Raw genomic sequence first — 17,872 nt, 5'->3', positions numbered from 1 at the left:
CTTTGTTTGGGGTTTGGAGGTGCCCAGATGAGGCCCAGCTGTGAAGCAATGCAAGCTGCTGTGGGGACTTGGGTCTTCTTTTGGATGTTCTGGGTCTCTCTGACCCAGCTGCAATTTGTTAGGTAATTTTAGATTGCAAAGGGCCAGACCATTCATATGCAAAAGCCTCTGCGCACAGCTTGGGTGGGGCAGGGTCTCAGGGAATCAATAGGGTGGAGCAAACAGTTATGGCTAATCCTGAGCCCTGCCCTAAGAGGCCCCAGGTCTGTAATCTGCAAGCACTTCTGAGAGAAAGTCGCCCTCGAGTTTCACCTGATGCCAGACAGTCCAGTATCTCCCCTTATGAGTCTGGGTCCCCAGAGACTCGCCCGGAACTGGAGTTCAGGGCCATCAGGAGCTTATGACTCCCTCCTGATTGAAAAAGACATCCGCGTCCTCAGTTGCCAACCCTTTCTGTGTGCGCCTCTGTACCTCTGAAGTTTACTTCTGCACCTCCTCTGAGTCTCAGTGTGCTTTTCTCATTCCTTCTAGTTGTAGAATTTCCACTCAGCCAGCCTTCCTGTGGTTCTGGATGATGTCCCTTTTGTCTTTCAGTTGTATTTTTGAAGTGGTTGTGCGAGGCAGCAATATCCGGTGTTTACCTATGCCCCCCATCTTGGTTTCTCTCCTTACTGCGTTTCTTAGATAAAGGTGGTAAACTTTGCATACCTTACCTTGCTTTTAACAACATATTTTGGTGCCACTCTTCATAGTTGCATATGTAGATTGCAAGAGAAATAATTTTTTTTTCCTTTTGTAAAGCACCATGGTGCTACAGTTTACTTAGCCAGTTTCCTTTTGAACTGGCTAAATAATTTGGGTTATTTCCTATTTTTCTCTGTGTTATCTGTAGGATAGATTTCTGAAAGGGAGATTGCTGTGTCAAAAGGTAAATGCGTATAACATTCGGCAGATGTTGTAAATCACCTTCTTTTGGAGTTTTACTATTTTTGCTTCCTACCTGTCATGTAAAAAATGTGGTGTCATTTTTTTTTCTTTTGCTAACTTGTTAATTATATATCCTTATATACTTCTTTTAGTAGTTACCCTAGAGATGATAATTCATATCCTTGGTTTATATAGTCTACCATATATAGCCTATCATATACAGACAGTTTAAGAAGCTTACGAAAATTTAACACTTCCTGCAATCCTTAATGCTATTGTTTCCATTTGTTTTACATATACATGTGTCATAAACACAATAAGACATAATTGTTATTTTAGAACATCCATATTCTTTTATGTTTGCCAATATATGTGCCATTTTAATTCCTTCCTGCATTTTTTTTCTTATAAAATTTGCTTCCCTTTAGCTTGAATAATTTTTTTTCCTTGTAGTGAATGATTACTAGTAATAATTTCTCTTTGCATTTGTTTGTATTTCTCAAAGATATTTCCCCCAGTTGTAAAATCTTCAGCACTTGTAATGTCATCTGGTTTCTGTTTCAAAGTCTTACTGCTGTCCTTCCAAGGCAATGTCCTTTTCCTCTGGCTTTTAAGATTTGCTTTTTCAAAACGTGATTAATTTTTAATAGTTTGACTATATTAGGTCTATGTGATATTGTTTTCATTTTCATTTGCTTGGGTTTCACTTAACCTTTGAGTCTCTGAGTTTTTATCTTTCATCAGTTTTGGAAAATTCTTTGCCATCATCTTGTCAAATATTTCTCCTATCTCACTATCTCTTCAAATATTCTCCTTCATTCCTTCTGGGAGTATCAAAATCATACATATATTCAAACTTGGACTCACTCAACATGTCTCTTCACTCCATTTTATTGTTGCTTTTATAAGAATTTTTTTCTTTTACCCAGTTTGAAAAGTTTCTATTGGCCAGCTTTCAAATTCACCAATTCTTTTTTCTGCTGTCTTTAATCTTCTTGGAAACCTACCAGTGAGTTTTAAATTTTTTATATTATGTTTTTTAGTTTTAAAAAGTTAAATGATTTTTATTATAGATTCTAATTATGTTACTCATTTTACCTATCTTTTCTTATATTTTCTGTAAAAGGCCAGATAGTAAATCTATTTGCCTTTGTAGACCATAGAGTCTCTGTTGCAACTCTTCGGCTCTGACACTGTGTCATGAAAGCAGACACAGATAGTACGTAAACAGATTTGCATGGCTCTATTCCTATACAACTTTATTTCTGGATGCTGAAATTCATATTCATTTAATTTCACATGTCACAAAATATTACTCTTAAACTTTTCAGCTATTTAAAAATGCATAAATCATTTTTAGTTCATAAGCTTTACAAAAACGAGCAGGAAGCAGAATATGGCTCTTTATGGAAAATAATTTGCCAACCAACCCTTGATCTGTGATAATGTTTCCAAAGTGTGGTCCATAGACTCCTGAGTGGTTCCTGAGACTCTTAACATTTATTTTTAATTTTATTTGATATTCAGTATTATTTTAGTTTCAGGTGTACAGCATGGTGGTTATATACATTTATGTAACTTGCAAAGTGATTCTTCTGATTAGTCTTGGCATCCACCTGACACCATATATAGTTATTATGATATTATCGACTATATTCCCTAAACTCTGTACTTTACATACCTAGAACTATTTTGTAACTGCCAATTTGTATTTCTTAATCTCTTCACCTTTTTTATCCAGCCTCTCAACCTCCCTACTACCTGGCAACTATCAGTTTGTTCTCTGTTTTTAAGAGGTTATTTCTGCTTTCTTCATTTTTTTGGGGGGGGCAGATTCCACATAAAAGTCAAATCATACGGTATTTATCTTTCTCTAACTTATTTCACTTAGCATAATATCCTCTGGGGGATATTGATGATGATTTTTTTTAATATATTTTATTGATTTTTTTACAGAGATGAAGGGAGAGGAATAGAGAGCCAGAAACATCGATGAGAGAGAAACATTGATCAGCTGCCTCCTGCACACCTCCTACCAGGGATGTGCCAGCAGCAAAGATACATGCCCTTGACCAGAATTGAACCTGGGACCCTTCAGTCCGCAGGCCAACGCTCTATCCACTGAGCCAAACCGGTCAGGGCTTGATGATTTTGATCATGCCAAAATGATCTATGACCTTAAAATTGCTAACCTCAATGTTTATAAGATATCCAGTGGCATATGTGTCAGTTTGGGTTTTTTCAGATAGTTGTGCTATTGGGGCATACTTTATATGAACTATTTCATTCTTTAAAAATGAATGTAGGCACAACTGAGGATTTTTTGTTTTCACTAGTTACATTCCCCTCATTTTGTTTTTCTTTCCACATTATTTCAACACAGAAATTAGCCTGCTCTAACTAGCACTGATATTATTTTGAAATTTTAATGATGGTATTTCTTTGAAGTTGGCTTTCTTGCAATATATTTTTAGATGGACTCTTAAGACAGAAATATATACATAACTGTGAAGTCACTTTAAGGCATAGTAAATTCAACCATTTTAATTACCTTGAATTACCAGCAGCTTGTCTTAACCCTGATATAGACTTATTTTTCATTTGGGAGGCAAAGAAGATAAGCAGCCAGCTACCATGTAGAGTCACATCTTTTACCTAATAATAATTTTCTTAAATGTTTTAAAAAAAATTTTTTTTCCCTCTGTGAAGGTTCTAAGGCGCAGCAGCTTCTGCAAGGACTCCAAGCAAGTGATGAAAGCCAGCAACTCCAGGCAGTTATTGAAATGTGTCAATTACTGGTCATGGGAAATGAGGAGACACTGGGAGGGTTTCCTGTCAAGAGTGTCGTTCCAGCTTTGGTAAGATAGTTTTCCCCTTGTTTTACCTCAGTTGTCCTTTATGCTTCCAGTATTTTACTGAAAGTATGATTATTATCATTATAAATTTTAAAACACAACAGAATTAAGAGTCAGTAGAGTGTGGCTTAGTGCTTTTATTTCATGCTTACAGATATTGTGAGTGATAGCTAATGATGTTTGGTAAATTTTCTTGATAATTAAATGACTACCTTTAAATTGTTGGCCTCTTGACTTACTATACCAAAATTTACATGCTTTCTTTTATATCCCTGTGATACATGAGGCAATAACAAGCAGTTCACTTGTGGATTGTCTTTGTGGACCGTACAGGTTTCACGTTTGATGATTGTGTGCATGGCAGAACCCTCAAGCCAGAACATTACATGGATCCTTCTAGTTTAAAAAGTTTTTTGTTAAGCAAAACCAAAAAAAAAACAAAAAACAATACCCACTATAGAAAAACAATTTTTAAAAATCTTGTAATAATTTTCAACACAATTATGAGTTGATATTTAGATATATTAAACTTAATTGCTTAATCTTTTAGTGTGAAAAAGGAAGGGATAATCTCTTGAGCATAATGTCTTTTAAATGGTAGCTTGGTAAATTTTCTTAGTCCAAGATTAAGGAAGTTGCCTATAATTTAAATCTGAATAAAGAACTAACAAAGAGTAAAATGAACATCATGAATACATTCATAGCATATTGGAAGTTAAAAATATGTAAGTTTTTTTTACATATCTAATAATGTTGACAAACATGAAATTCTGGTTGACATATCAGATTGTTCCATTTGGTTACGTTATCAAATTATGGGTAAAGCTGAGTGTTAAGGAGAGAGCTGAGTGAAGACCAGTCTAAGGTGACATGATGTTTTTTGTTGTTGTTTTTTGTTTTGCCTATTTTTAGTTGTTGGGTGACTGGGCTCTGGCCAGAGCTTATAAAGATTAATTTTTTTGCCTGTAGCCAGTCATATCAGGATAAATAAAAGCTAACATTTAAATCTTACCAGTTCCCCTCTAATAAAGCTTTGCATGTTGATTCCTGAATATTTCAAAAAAAAAACAAACAGTATTATTAGCCTTTGTACTTCTTTTTACATTTGGCCTATGCTAATTTTCATTCTCAAATTACAGATTTCTTCAGTAGCTGGCTTCTGTTTCCCAAATTAAACTTTCTTGTTTTGTCGTTGTTCATTAAAAAATACATAGCAACAAAGAACTAGGTTTACCTTTTACTGTCTGCTGTTAAAAATGCAGTTTTTATTAGTTAAAGAAGCTATAAAATCTAGGCAGAAATGTTGACACAGTCAACTTTACTTAATTTGTTAACTCTTGATTAGATTTAAATGCTTACTAGACCTATATGAGTCAGCTCATGCTATTAAGTCAGCTCATGCTATTAAGAATGACTGTTGTTAATGAGTTGTCCAGATTTATCTTTTATCACAGTTGAATATTGTGAATATATATTTATATATTGTGAATACTGTGTGTGTGTATATATATAACATATTGGAAGTTAAAAATATATATTTTTATATAGTATATAATAATGTGTATACACACACACACACACACACATTATCATGCACTTGTGAAGCTGTATTTCATTTTTTGGTGGAATAGAATAAATCTATAGTAATTCTCCCCAAACATGGTCAACGCAACTTAAATATTGGAGAATTTATTACTTTTTCTGTTAATGTGACAGCCTCTTTCAATTTAGAGTATTTTAAGTGACTGATTGATTATAGGTGATTTGAGACATAGAGTGTGCTGATAACCCCTGAAATGGAGTGGGTGCTTTATAAAAAGTTGTCAGAACCTCTGGTGTGTGTGTGTATTTCTGTGCCTAGTGTAATTGAGATCTGAAAAGTCACTCTTATTAAATGATTATTGTATTAGAATATGTGATGTCTGTTGTTATAGTTATGCATGTATTTGAAGGGTACTTTATAGTTTAAATTCAGTACATTTAAGACTTTCTATTGAACTAGACAACAATGAATGATCTGTTTCCACAAGTGGGAAATTTTTTGGTAGCTTGGCTGCTTCGGGAGAATAAGAGTATATGCACCTAGCAGTTTTGTATTCTCTCCTTTGAAAAATGTGGTTGAAATCTCCTTAAAGTCTTTTCCACAAGAGAAACTAAAATAAAAATCATATATTTAGACTCCTTCATGCATTTGTAGAATAAATATATTAATTTATGTTTTAATTAGTGCATAGTTTCTGATAATGATCAATATTGTGTTTAAACCCTAGAGTTTAAGCTATGGTCCTGAATCTGTACTGGCAATTTTTATTTAACAAATGTCATGCTGCCTCTTGCATGCCCCACACTGGGGATCAAGCCAGCAACCCGGGGCATGTGCCCTGACAGGGAATTAAACTCTGATCTCCTGGTTCATAGGTTGATGCTCAACCATTGAGCAACACCAGCTGGTCTGCATGCTATGTTTTTAACTTGATATTATTTTTATATGGTAAAAGTCTTGAGTAATACTTTTCTATTTCAGTTGAAGTGTAGAGGAAGCAATACTTCCTCTAGGACTTTTCTCTAAGAATATAGATAGCTTCTAATACTTTGTCATAAAATCTTTTAACAGATAACATTATTGCAGATGGAGCATAATTTTGATATTGTAAGTATGTCCTTAATTTTTAAAAATACTTCAAATTTTGTATTTTGAGATGGTTTTTGTTTGTTTTGTTTAGTAAAAAATGCCTTCTTGTTTTCAAGATGAACCATGCTTGTCGAGCCTTAACATACATGATGGAAGCCCTTCCTCGATCATCTGCTGTTGTCGTAGATGCAATTCCTGTCTTTTTAGAAAAGGTAATCCTACTTTTGCCCAATTTGTTCAAAAGCAGGGGTAGAGGATTCAAATTGAGGACTCATGACTTCTGAATTCTAAAGTAGTATCTCACATTGTGAAACCACAGTTTGTATTCATTATCTAGCTAAAATATATTTTTAGCTAAGATTCCAAAAAAGCATTTCAAAGCAGTATTTTAAAGTAGACAAACTGCCTTGCTCAAGGTCATAAAATGAGTCAGTGGAGAAAGGGGATATTTTTTCATATGTGGTAGGTTGTGGATTTGGTCCATGTTAAGGGTCTTTCCTTTTCAATGCGTGATAAAATTACATTATCTGATAACTTTGGAATATGAATAAAGTTTAAAATTAAAGTTACGTAATTGGATATAGTTTATTGTCAATATAAAACATTTTTCAGTCTTAAGACAGCAAAGTCGTTGGAAGCTGTTTGGCTGTATATTATAGCTTAAGCTGGTTTCCTATGATGGGTTTCACATTAGTAGCCGTATAGATTGATGGAAATTAAAGAAAATACTGTGGTTAAGTGACTAGAAATAATTTGAATGATAACCTTAGGTTACCTATTTTTTATGTTCCCAGCTGCAAGTAATTCAGTGTATTGATGTGGCAGAGCAGGCCTTGACCGCCTTGGAGATGTTATCACGTAGACACAGTAAAGCCATTCTACAAGCGGTAAATGTTGTTACCAAAGCACTATATTTCATTTAATGTTGGATTTTACACTCACATTTGTAGCAGCTCCTAGATTGTAATCTCTGTAAGATATTAGACTTTTTAATTGCTCATAAAGAGTATTTCAGGGGAGAAAAAAAAGAGACATCTATAATACTCTTTTAATACTTTAAGCAATAAAACAATTAAAAAATACAAAAAAAGAGTATTTCTTCACTTTAACAGTTTTCTGTATTTTAGGGTGGTTTGGCAGACTGCTTGCTATATCTAGAGTTCTTCAGTATAAATGCCCAAAGAAATGCACTAGCAATTGCAGCCAATTGCTGCCAGAGCATCACGCCGGATGAATTTCATTTTGTGGCAGATTCCCTCCCATTGCTTACCCAAAGGCTAACCCACCAGGTAAAATAGAACCTACTTTATGTGTCAGACACATTTTTATTACGTTTTTTAAATGTCAATTTTAGCCGGGTTTTAAATCTCTATCAACTGGATGTATAAGTAAGAAATGTTGTCAGATCTATGATTTTTCCTATGTTAACCCAGTTTCACTTACCATGTTAAGTATTTTATAAATGTTGGTAGATTTATGCAAATGAACAGTATTTGATATGCTTGATATCTTCAACTATTTTACTTAAGGGATGAATTTGTTATTTTAGCAAAAATTGAATGTTTACTATGTGATGTGATCAGAATTTCCTTTTGGAAAGATTACTCTTTCCTGGAAGGCATTTGAGACAAGACTGGGGGGACAAGATTAGGATAGAGACTGGACATGTCCTGAAAGGAAAGGAAATGGAAAATGTAGACTGAGGCTCTCTGGGGAGAAGAGCAGGAGCAGTTATTTAGCAGATAGAATCAATAGACCTGATGATGCAGTATGAGAATTGAGGCTTACAGAGACTGCGGTGGAGGACAGATCATGAGTTAACTTTCAACTCAAGGTTGTAGAGAAATGTATTTCCTTTTAATATAAATGTTTTAAAGTATGATTGCTGTAATAATGATTATTGGATCACTCTGGAGTGCTTCTCTTCTAAGGTGATCAAGACACAAGTAATACCATTCATTTCTTTATTTTTAAAAACTTACTAGGCTAAGATAACTTATGTGGTTAGAACATAGAAGTATGTTCTTTAGGTAGCTGTGATTTCAGGTCTTATTTTGGAAGTAGGCATGACAGTCAGAGAAGTTAAAAAGTTGGCCACTATTGTAGCACTTTTTTTAGACTTAAGTAGTGACAGTGAAGTAGGTGTAGAGCTTTTGTAATACCAGAATTCTCTCATTTTCACACAAGTAAGCTTAATTATCACATTGTAAGCCCATTTATTAGGAAAAACAAGTTCTTTCACACTTGTCATTAAATTGTTTCTTTTGTTCTTATGTCACTTATTTAAGATGTTTTCTCAATTAAGCCACTCTAATAGTATTTTCGGATTGTTTTTAATGTGAATATAAAATCTATAAATAGTTTTTCACAATATCAATAAACCTCTGGTTCACACACATTTTTAACTTTTTAGTGTATGCATGTTTTAAATATTTCTACTGGGAATGCTTTTTAGGATGATAGGATTTTTTATTATAAAGTTTTTAGATATTAAAATTACAGAAGTACACTATGGAGTCGTATAATAAAGGTTTATCCATATCTGATGCACAGATGATCTGACCCTTTTCCTCTTCCTCAACCTCCCACAAATAAAAACACAAATGAGTTAAATAAATGAAATAAAATTACAGAAGTATAAAAGTTGTTCCTCCTTTTCTGTATATTTGCTTTTATCTATTGGGGCCTTAATGGAGGAGAGAGTTTCTATCAGTATGATTCTCTTTACTTTAAAATCATATTATTGGTTGTACTTTGCTTAGGCCCATTGCATTTTCAGCCAGCCTTCAAGAGTTTTGGGTTAAGAAGAAGATAAGGTAGTGATGCATGACAGTGAGAATGTTGTATATTAATAAACTTTATTTTTCTTTATTAAAAATTAGGACAAAAAGTCAGTAGAAAGTACTTGCCTTTGTTTTGCACGTCTAGTGGACAATTTTCAACACGAAGAGGTGAGCATTTAGTTCTTGGTGTTATTTTCATAAAGTCATTGCATTGCTAAATCACAATATAACAATTTCTTTTTTTTTTCCTTATGTTTGAAGAATTTACTCCAGCAGGTTGCCTCCAAAGATCTGCTTACAAATGTTCAACAGCTATTGGTTGTAACTCCACCAATTTTAAGTTCTGGGATGTTCATAATGGTGGTTCGCATGTTTTCTCTGATGTGTTCCAACTGTCCAACTTTAGCCGTTCAACTTATGAAGCAAAGTAAGTGGTATTTTATTATTCTACTTTAAGCAGGAGAAGTAACTTTAAAAAAAACAAAACTAATAAGTAAAGTCAACATAAGTCGAGCAAGTAAAAGATTGCTAATGTCATAGGGACTGTATAATAAAGGAAGAAAAATATTGTCTAATTGTGTTAAGACAGTGTATCAATGCTTCCTACATATGATTTTTAAAGTATATAATATAATAAAAAAATTTTCCTTGTGGTTCCAGGGCTTAAGATCTGTACAGTATCAGTTATGTAATATTTATTAGATTTTCTAGCAGTTCATCTGATTATAGAATGCTTTTATTCTCCCCGAAAAAGTTTCAAGTTATACAGATGAATGTCACTGATCTTAGTTACTTTAGTATTTCTGAGCCTTTCCCATCCCCACTCAGTATGTAGGAAATAAAGTTTTATTGCACTGCTATTACAGTTTGCTCTCACTTTCTTAACCCTTAGATTTTACAAGTTAATGTGTGAAGATAACAGAATTTAAAAAATATATTTGATTATTGCTTGTAGAGTATTGGTCACATTTGTATGAAACACCTATAGTTGTGGGTAACTTCATATTTGTAGTTCTAATCTCTGAAGGTGTTACCTTGGGAGTTAGGGGTGATACACACTAATAAAAGAGCCCTTGATCCCACTGCCTCAGATAGACTGTTGAGTTGTTTAATTTACTAAGTAGTATAATTTAAACTGCTTTTTGAAGGGAAACTCAGTTTTATTTTTAGTTTCATTACTTGTGAATTAGTGCATTGGCACATAATTTTTCAGAAAAGTAGTGTTGCTGGGTGATTTATTGATAATATTCCTCTTAAATCATTGATATATCCCCAAACTTGGCATTCCAGGAGCATTGTTTTTCTTTTGCTATGAGCAAAGTGCTCTCTGCCTAGATAAGTCTGGGGAAAGTTTAAATAGCTCCTTTTTTTGATGTAGTCACAATATACTTCGCTTATTAAAATCCCTAGGAGTTCTTTGAATATTACCTAGCCTACCATTTTCTGAAGTTTGGGTACAGATTATCTCTTATTACTATGGGGCACAGCATTTCCCTAAATATTGGTTTGGGAAATTGCTGCCTGACTTTTGTTTGTTTAAATATGGATATTTTTCTTTTAATATGATAAATATTTTCACCTCTTTTGCATACTTCAGGAAGTTTACCACACCTTCATACTATAGGGGCTGCTAGATATATTTTCTTTCTATAACAGTAAAACAATGAAAACATGAATCTGATCTTTTTTTAAAAAGTAAAGAATCCTTGTGTGACATTGCCATGTATTCACATTTCTTTGGGAAGTTGGCAAAATGACTTTTTCAAGAAAAGTTTAAACATTTTCTTTACTATTTGTGAAATTTCTATGAGGCAGAGATTGCCTCTCTGCCCAAATCAATGGTGAATACTTTCCTTGACAACAGATCTTACTGATTACTGGCAAAACATTTCACTGAAATGTTTATATATATTTTGTCCTGTATGTAGTATGTGTATAAATGCACACACCACAACCAACAAAAAGCCAGCCTGTTTTCAGGTTGTTGCTGTTAGATGACTAAACTCTGTGGAGGCTGAAAACTCTCCACTCACACTGTATATTAAACTGGCTTATGCAAATTCTTCCATAAAATGGTGTCTCCTGGGAATGGAAATCTGTGGTAGACAATAATTTTAATGATTTTGCCCTTTGATGGCATGCATGCTTAATATTATATAAGAAAATATGGTAAGATTCAGATGTTTTTAATTGGTTTGTTTTATCCTATTGGCCACACATTTTCAGTTTATTTGAATTGAAGACAAGTATACAAAATACTTAAATTGAGGGTTATAACACATTGAGTGTACTTTTGTACAAAGCACTGTGTTCCTTCCTCAAAGAAAGTAATAAAAAATTCCTAAAGTTTCTGGGTGGATTTGTGATTAGGTGTCCAGCTAGAAGATTAGAACTCAAACTGAAGTCCTCAGAAAGAAATTGTTACAGTTTTTAGAAAATTTTCTTAAGTATTTGTTATACCTCATTTGGATCTTTTACTTTAGCTTCAGTAGTGTATTGCTCAAGAAGAAAATAAATTTTCCCTCCTAGGGAATGATTGCCTTTTAAAGTAGATAATATTATCTAATGAACAAAATAAACAAAATAGAAACATATTCATAGATACAGAAAACAGACTGACAGCTGTCAGAGGGGAGGGGGCTTAGTGGACTAGGCGAAATAGGTAAAGGAAACAAGGAGGGGAAATCATAGGCACAGACAACATAATGGTGATTACTAGAGGGAAAAGGGGGTGGGGGAGGTAAAAGTGGTTTAAAAGGCTGATAAATGGTGATGGAAAGATAATTTGACTTGGGATGGTGAACACACAAAGCAATATACAGATGATGCATTATAGAGTTGTACACTAGAAACCTATATAATTTTATTAACCTATGTAAGTAACTCAATAAAGTCAATAAAAAATAAAGTGGGTAATATAACTAGTTTCACAGGCTTTTGTTTTTTGTTGTTGGTTTTACAGACATCGCAGAAACACTTCACTTTCTCCTGTGTGCGATATGGCAGTGGCGTGATGACCGGGGCCTTTGGCATCCCTATAACAGGATAGACAGCCGAATCATTGAGGTAGTAGTTTCATTGTACTGTTTAAATGTGTCTATTTTGGTGGCGAGAGGGTGTAGGGATGGAGTGGGTAGGGTGAATATGTGTGCTTAAACATGCTCAATTTTGAATTAACTCAAAATTTTCTCATTTTGTCTCCTGAGAAGAAGGTCCTCATTTCTGTTCAGGTCAGAAAACATGATGTTGTAGTCCTGCTTCTGCTGCTAACTACCTGATTGACTTGGAGCAAGTAATTTAAGTTCTTTGTTCCATAGTTTCCTCATTTCTGAAAGGAAACATTTGAAGAGTTAGGCTATATATTTCTAAAAGTCCATTTTATCTTCTATCCAAAAGAAGTCTCTCAAAAGTAGAGATTTACATAAAAATAGATGTTTCTCAATATTTTTAAGAGCAAAAATGTGGAAACAAATTTAAATACCTATCTCTAGGAGATTGATTAATAAACTCTGACACATGCATAGGTTCATATATAATCCAGACATTAATGGGATAAATTTTATGGCCTAATATAGGATATAAATGAAAACAATATTCAGAATTATGTGACTCTTTTGGGAAATAAGCAAAATAAGAGAAAAGAGGCATAATAAATACATAGGAAAGAAATAAACCAAACTAGAGATTTTTTTGTGTGTGTGTGAGATTTTATGTGGGATTTTATTCTTATTTTCATACTTCCATATTATGTTTGCACTGAAATATTTCAAAAATTTCTCAGGTCAGGAAAAATTTGCCCTCATTTAGGAAGTGTTGGTAACTGTTGGCATCGCATCTCAAATATGTGATTGTCAATATGTGATTCCTTTAAGTGTCAATATAATTTCTAATTTCAAACTGACATTTGAATTTTTAGAACATCACCCTTAAACATTCTTTAAAGATGTCTTCCAGTTAGTTTCTAAAAACGGATTTTTTTAAAACTTCGAAACTAATGACATGTTACAAAATCAAAAGTTCTTATAAAAATATCTAAATTCAGAGTTAGCTTTTATGAGGAAGTTACGTATGACTGACTGCTCTTTTATGCATTGTTAGCCTTAGTGTACAAGGAGGTCATGTTCTCTAATTCTAAGCATTCTTCTTTTTAGCGTTTTTCCAGTAATTGCATCTTCACTTTCTATCTTGTATTTCCTAAGTGTCTTGCCTTCCATTCAACATAGAAATTCCATAGTTTGAACTGTTATAAGAATGAATATTTTGCCACTTATTAGGCTGTCTAAAATCCAGCAGACAGTGTGAATCAGACTGTCTTAGTCTACAAATGTACTGTATAATGCCTGCAACTCCTAGGGATCAGGATTACTCTGTTAATTCGAGTTGTGTCTTAGACCATCATTTAAATGGAAATTCTTGTTTACCTAAGGATAATTTTATAGAATCATTTTGTTTAAAGTAGGATTTCATTGGGTTAAGAATTTATGATGTAAATAACTTTATAACCTAAGAACTAGATACTAAGACTTCCCGATAACACATTTCTTTTTTTCTATCAGCAATGTTTTAGGAGCTTTCTTAATACAAATGATGTCTTCATGTCAGTGATTCTACATGACTGGATCCTTAATCAAGATTTTTATCTATTTTTATGTCTTGGGGAACCTGATAGGGCTGTGGTATATATTTATGTTTAATTGAGAATGATTTTAATTGAGTTTTGTCATATTCACACTATTACATTTAAGTTAGTATTTATGGAGGGTCCCCACTGTGTCTTAAGTTAATAAAGTTCTCCATGTTTATATTCAAGGTTTCTCTCTCTTTGCTCTCAGGCAGCCCATCAGGTCGGTGAGGATGAGATAAGCTTGTCCACTCTGGGACGAGTTTATACTATTGATTTTAATTCTATGCAGCAAATCAATGAGGACACGGGAACAGCACGTGCCATTCAGAGAAAACCTAACCCCTTAGCCAATACTAACACTAGTAAGTGCCTTTATTAAACTTAAGTAATTAATTTGTTGTTTTTATCATGTGCTTTACCTGACAGATAAGCCAGTATTTCTTAACTGGTATCTTCCCTATGATCTTTTTACTTATGTGATTTGCAGTATCCTGGCATCTGATCGGAATTGTCCTGTTTAGGGTTTTTTTGTTTGATGTTGTTTTGATTTTATCTGATTCTGTTTCACTATTCTACCTTTAGATCCACCCACACCTGTCAGGTTAATTCTTTCCAATCTTTGATTCTATATATTCCCACCAAAATTTTCTTTTTAACGAATGAAGAATAGACAACTGTGACACACACACACACACACACACAGATTTCTGACATTTATTCCTCTCAGGGATTTAATCCATTGCTTTTAAAGCACTAGCTTAAAGTACAGAGAGTCAGCAAACTTTATCTAAAAAGGGCCAGATAGTAAATATTTTAAACTTTGCAGGCCATATAGTCTCTGTACTTAACACTGCTATTGTAGCTCCAAAACAGCATATACAGTTATATTAGCAAGTCTACATGCTTGTGTTCCAGTAAAATCTTATTTACAAAAATAGGGGATGGGCAAGATTGGGTCTCTGGACCATTCTTTGCCAACCCCTTGGTCTTGAGCTTACTTTTCATCAGTTACCTTTTATTTACACCTTATTCCCTCTAAGCAAACTGACAGATTACCTTGTTTTTCTGTATCTTCTAACTAAATATTCACTATTTATTTCTTACCGATGGTTTAGTTGTTTTATGCTGAAATAATCCCAGTCTTTTGTTAAACATACTTAGTGAAATAACAGGCATAGTATATTGGTGCCTTGTTCTCTTCAGCTGGCCCAAAGGGTGAGTAGTTTTTCTAGCTGGCTAAATTTTGTCTTCATGATTCCGTTGTTATCTTTCTAGACTCCAGTTCATCACATTAGATGTGTTGATTTGTTTTATGATTAGATATGTTTTAGCATTTCAAGTAGTTACATAGGCTTGAATGCTTTAAATACTGTTTGTTTCTGAAATCTGTAACTATAGGATTGAACATTTTTTATAACAGGTGGATATTCAGAGTTAAAGAAAGATGATGCTCGAGCACAGCTTATGAAAGAGGATCCGGAACTGGCTAAGTCTTTTATTAAGACTTTATTTGGTGTTCTTTATGAAGTGTATAGTTCCTCAGCAGGACCTGCGGTCAGACATAAGTGCCTTAGAGCAATTCTTAGGATAATTTATTTTGCTGATGCCGAACTTCTGAAGGACGTCCTAAAAAATCATGCTGTCTCAAGGTGTGTTCATGAAAATAGTGAAAACATTTTAGAAATTCAAGTTGCTACAAGTAATATCTGAAATCTTTAAAGTATATGTAATATAGAAAAAAATGTGTATTTGGAGTATCTTGAGCCCTTTGTTTTAATTACACTTTAATATTATTACACACTATAATAAAAACAAAAGTTGAGCTTTTAAGAAAAGTTTTTGTTTTAGTAGACTGGTTTCATGATTAAAATATTTTTCTCCCCAATTTAAAGTAGTATGACCAAAAATACTTGCCAAATTCAGACATGTTTTATGTACAAATGTGTTTTTTGGGGTTTTTTTTAGCCACATTGCTTCCATGCTATCAAGTCAAGATCTGAAGATAGTAGTTGGAGCCCTTCAGATGGCAGAAATCTTAATGCAGAAGTTACCTGATATTTTTAGTGTTTACTTCAGAAGAGAAGGTAATGTCATTTATGATTATTTTTTTAGTCTGAATAGTATTTTAACAGTAGATCAGAACAGTTGTAAAGGGATTATTTTATACTTCATTGTATAGTTATTGGAATATTTTAAGGCAATACTCCAGTTGGAATCTTCAGAATGCAATTAGTCCAGTCCTCTAATTGGAGGAATTTAAATGTTAAAATCAGCCCAGGAGACATGATACTTTTCCATTTTCTTTTTGAAGACCTCATAGATGAAGCTGTGTCACTCATTCAGGTTTTATCCTTTTAAAACCTGCCAAGATATTCAAAGAAGTACTTTCTCATCAACAGAAATCTCTTGATGGCTCTTTTGGTCTTTTAGGATACTTTAGTCTTGTGTGAGGGTACAGAAAATAATGGTATTTCCCCCTCAAGTAATTTTTAGCTTTGTTTTCTAACTTACCAACAATCCTGGTTCTTTTTGCGTATGATCTATTTTCCATTTTTTGAGCACCTTTGCTGGATTAATATTCACAGCTTAAGAATGCAATAGACAAAAAGTCCAATGCCACATATTAACATGAAATAGAAGGTAGACTCGCGCCACTTCCCAGAGATAATATCCATAGTTAACAAATCAGGAGTATGTATAAATTGATGTTTTCCATGCTCATATAAACATTTGGCATGTGTTTTTGTTTTTAGCCTTAGGTTATCCTGTATTTTGCAATCTGTATTGTGTTTTTGGTCTATATTTTTGTTGTTTGCTTTTCAGTTCCACTTTTCTGATTTGGAAGTATATCAGAATTAGACTATTTTTTTCCAGGGTGATTTTTGTTTTACTTTGATATGATCAATTATGCCATTATATTGAGTCTTCTTCCCCTAATAGCATATATATCATGTTTATTGGGGAATCTTGGTTGTTTCTAGTGCTTTGCATCCACCGTTCTTTGAGGTTTCACTTATATATCACTTATTTATGAAGATCTTTCTTTACATCTGTAAGATTCCCCTATTTTATGTTGCAACAGCACCATATTTTTCCTCTCATAAGCAATTTATTCTTTATTTGCAATATCTTGCAAATTATGTCTTTCCCACTAGTCAGTAAGTGCCCTGAGTTCATTTTTTATATCCATGGCCATACTATTTCTTTAGTACCCAGAGTCTAGCACAGGGGTGGGCAAACTTTTTGACTTGAGGGCCACAATGGGTTCTTAAACTGGACCGGAGGGCCAGAACAAAAGCATGGATGGAGTGTTTGTGTGAACTAATATAAATTCAAAGTAAACATCATTACATAAAAGGGTACGGTCTTTTTTTTTTTTTTTAGTTTTATTCATTTCAAACGGGCTGGATCCAGCCCGCGGGCTGTAGTTTGCCCACGGCTGGTCTAGCATATGATTGCCACAAGTATTTGTGAAATAAATGCCTGAAGTTTGAATTAATTTGGACATCCTTTTTTTTTTTTTTTTTTAAGAATGTGAGGGAAAGCTCTGGACTCTTTCCGCAAAAAAAAAATGTGAATATGTGAACATGCACTCACATGCATTCAGACAAACATCATTGCATACAATTTTATTGTTCTTGGACCATCCCCCATGTACATCTTCCCATGATCCTAGCCTGGCTACAACCCCTGCCATATGAGTTACTGTTTAGCTTTCCTATACACTTCCAAGGGTGTGAAGTCTTCTTTGCCTTTCCATATCTGGTGGTCTACTTTTGGCAGCAGTGTTACTGAGAGCTTGTCTCATTGTAGCATTTGAATTTAACTAATGATTGTAGTTCTTTACTCCCTTTCTGATCAAGCCCCACAGGTGCACTTTGTTTCTCTAATTGATTATTACTTATTTTAAATTTCTAGTGGGACTTTACTTGTGACCCTATTAAATTTTCTGTGTTTGCTTTTTGAATATTAGAAGACATTCAATATAAATTTCTTTAATTTTGATGTTGCCTACTACTTTTCTAAATGGAGTCAAGTTGTAAATCCTGGC

The 17,872-nt window shown here is 33.7% G+C and overlaps 1 protein-coding gene across 1 annotated transcript in view; it reads left to right on the top strand.

The window, feature by feature from the left end:
* The window catches only part of TRIP12 (thyroid hormone receptor interactor 12), a 121,980-nt gene that overhangs the window by 73,115 nt on the left and 30,993 nt on the right, over positions 1-17,872 (top strand). Inside the window, exons 9-19 of the mRNA XM_006760405.2 lie at positions 3,637-3,785; positions 6,397-6,432; positions 6,531-6,626; positions 7,209-7,301; positions 7,542-7,703; positions 9,297-9,365; positions 9,459-9,624; positions 12,160-12,263; positions 14,030-14,183; positions 15,242-15,470; positions 15,787-15,905. Coding sequence (XP_006760468.1) covers positions 3,637-3,785; positions 6,397-6,432; positions 6,531-6,626; positions 7,209-7,301; positions 7,542-7,703; positions 9,297-9,365; positions 9,459-9,624; positions 12,160-12,263; positions 14,030-14,183; positions 15,242-15,470; positions 15,787-15,905 — 1,377 coding nt within the window. The remainder of the gene's footprint in view (positions 1-3,636; positions 3,786-6,396; positions 6,433-6,530; positions 6,627-7,208; positions 7,302-7,541; positions 7,704-9,296; positions 9,366-9,458; positions 9,625-12,159; positions 12,264-14,029; positions 14,184-15,241; positions 15,471-15,786; positions 15,906-17,872) is intronic.

The sequence above is a fragment of the Myotis davidii genome, unplaced genomic scaffold (genome assembly GCF_000327345.1).
Source record: "Myotis davidii unplaced genomic scaffold, ASM32734v1 scaffold370, whole genome shotgun sequence".
NCBI lineage: Eukaryota > Metazoa > Chordata > Mammalia > Chiroptera > Vespertilionidae > Myotis > Myotis davidii.
Note: the sequence above shows the minus strand (reverse complement) of the source record. Positions and strands in the feature narration are given on the sequence as shown.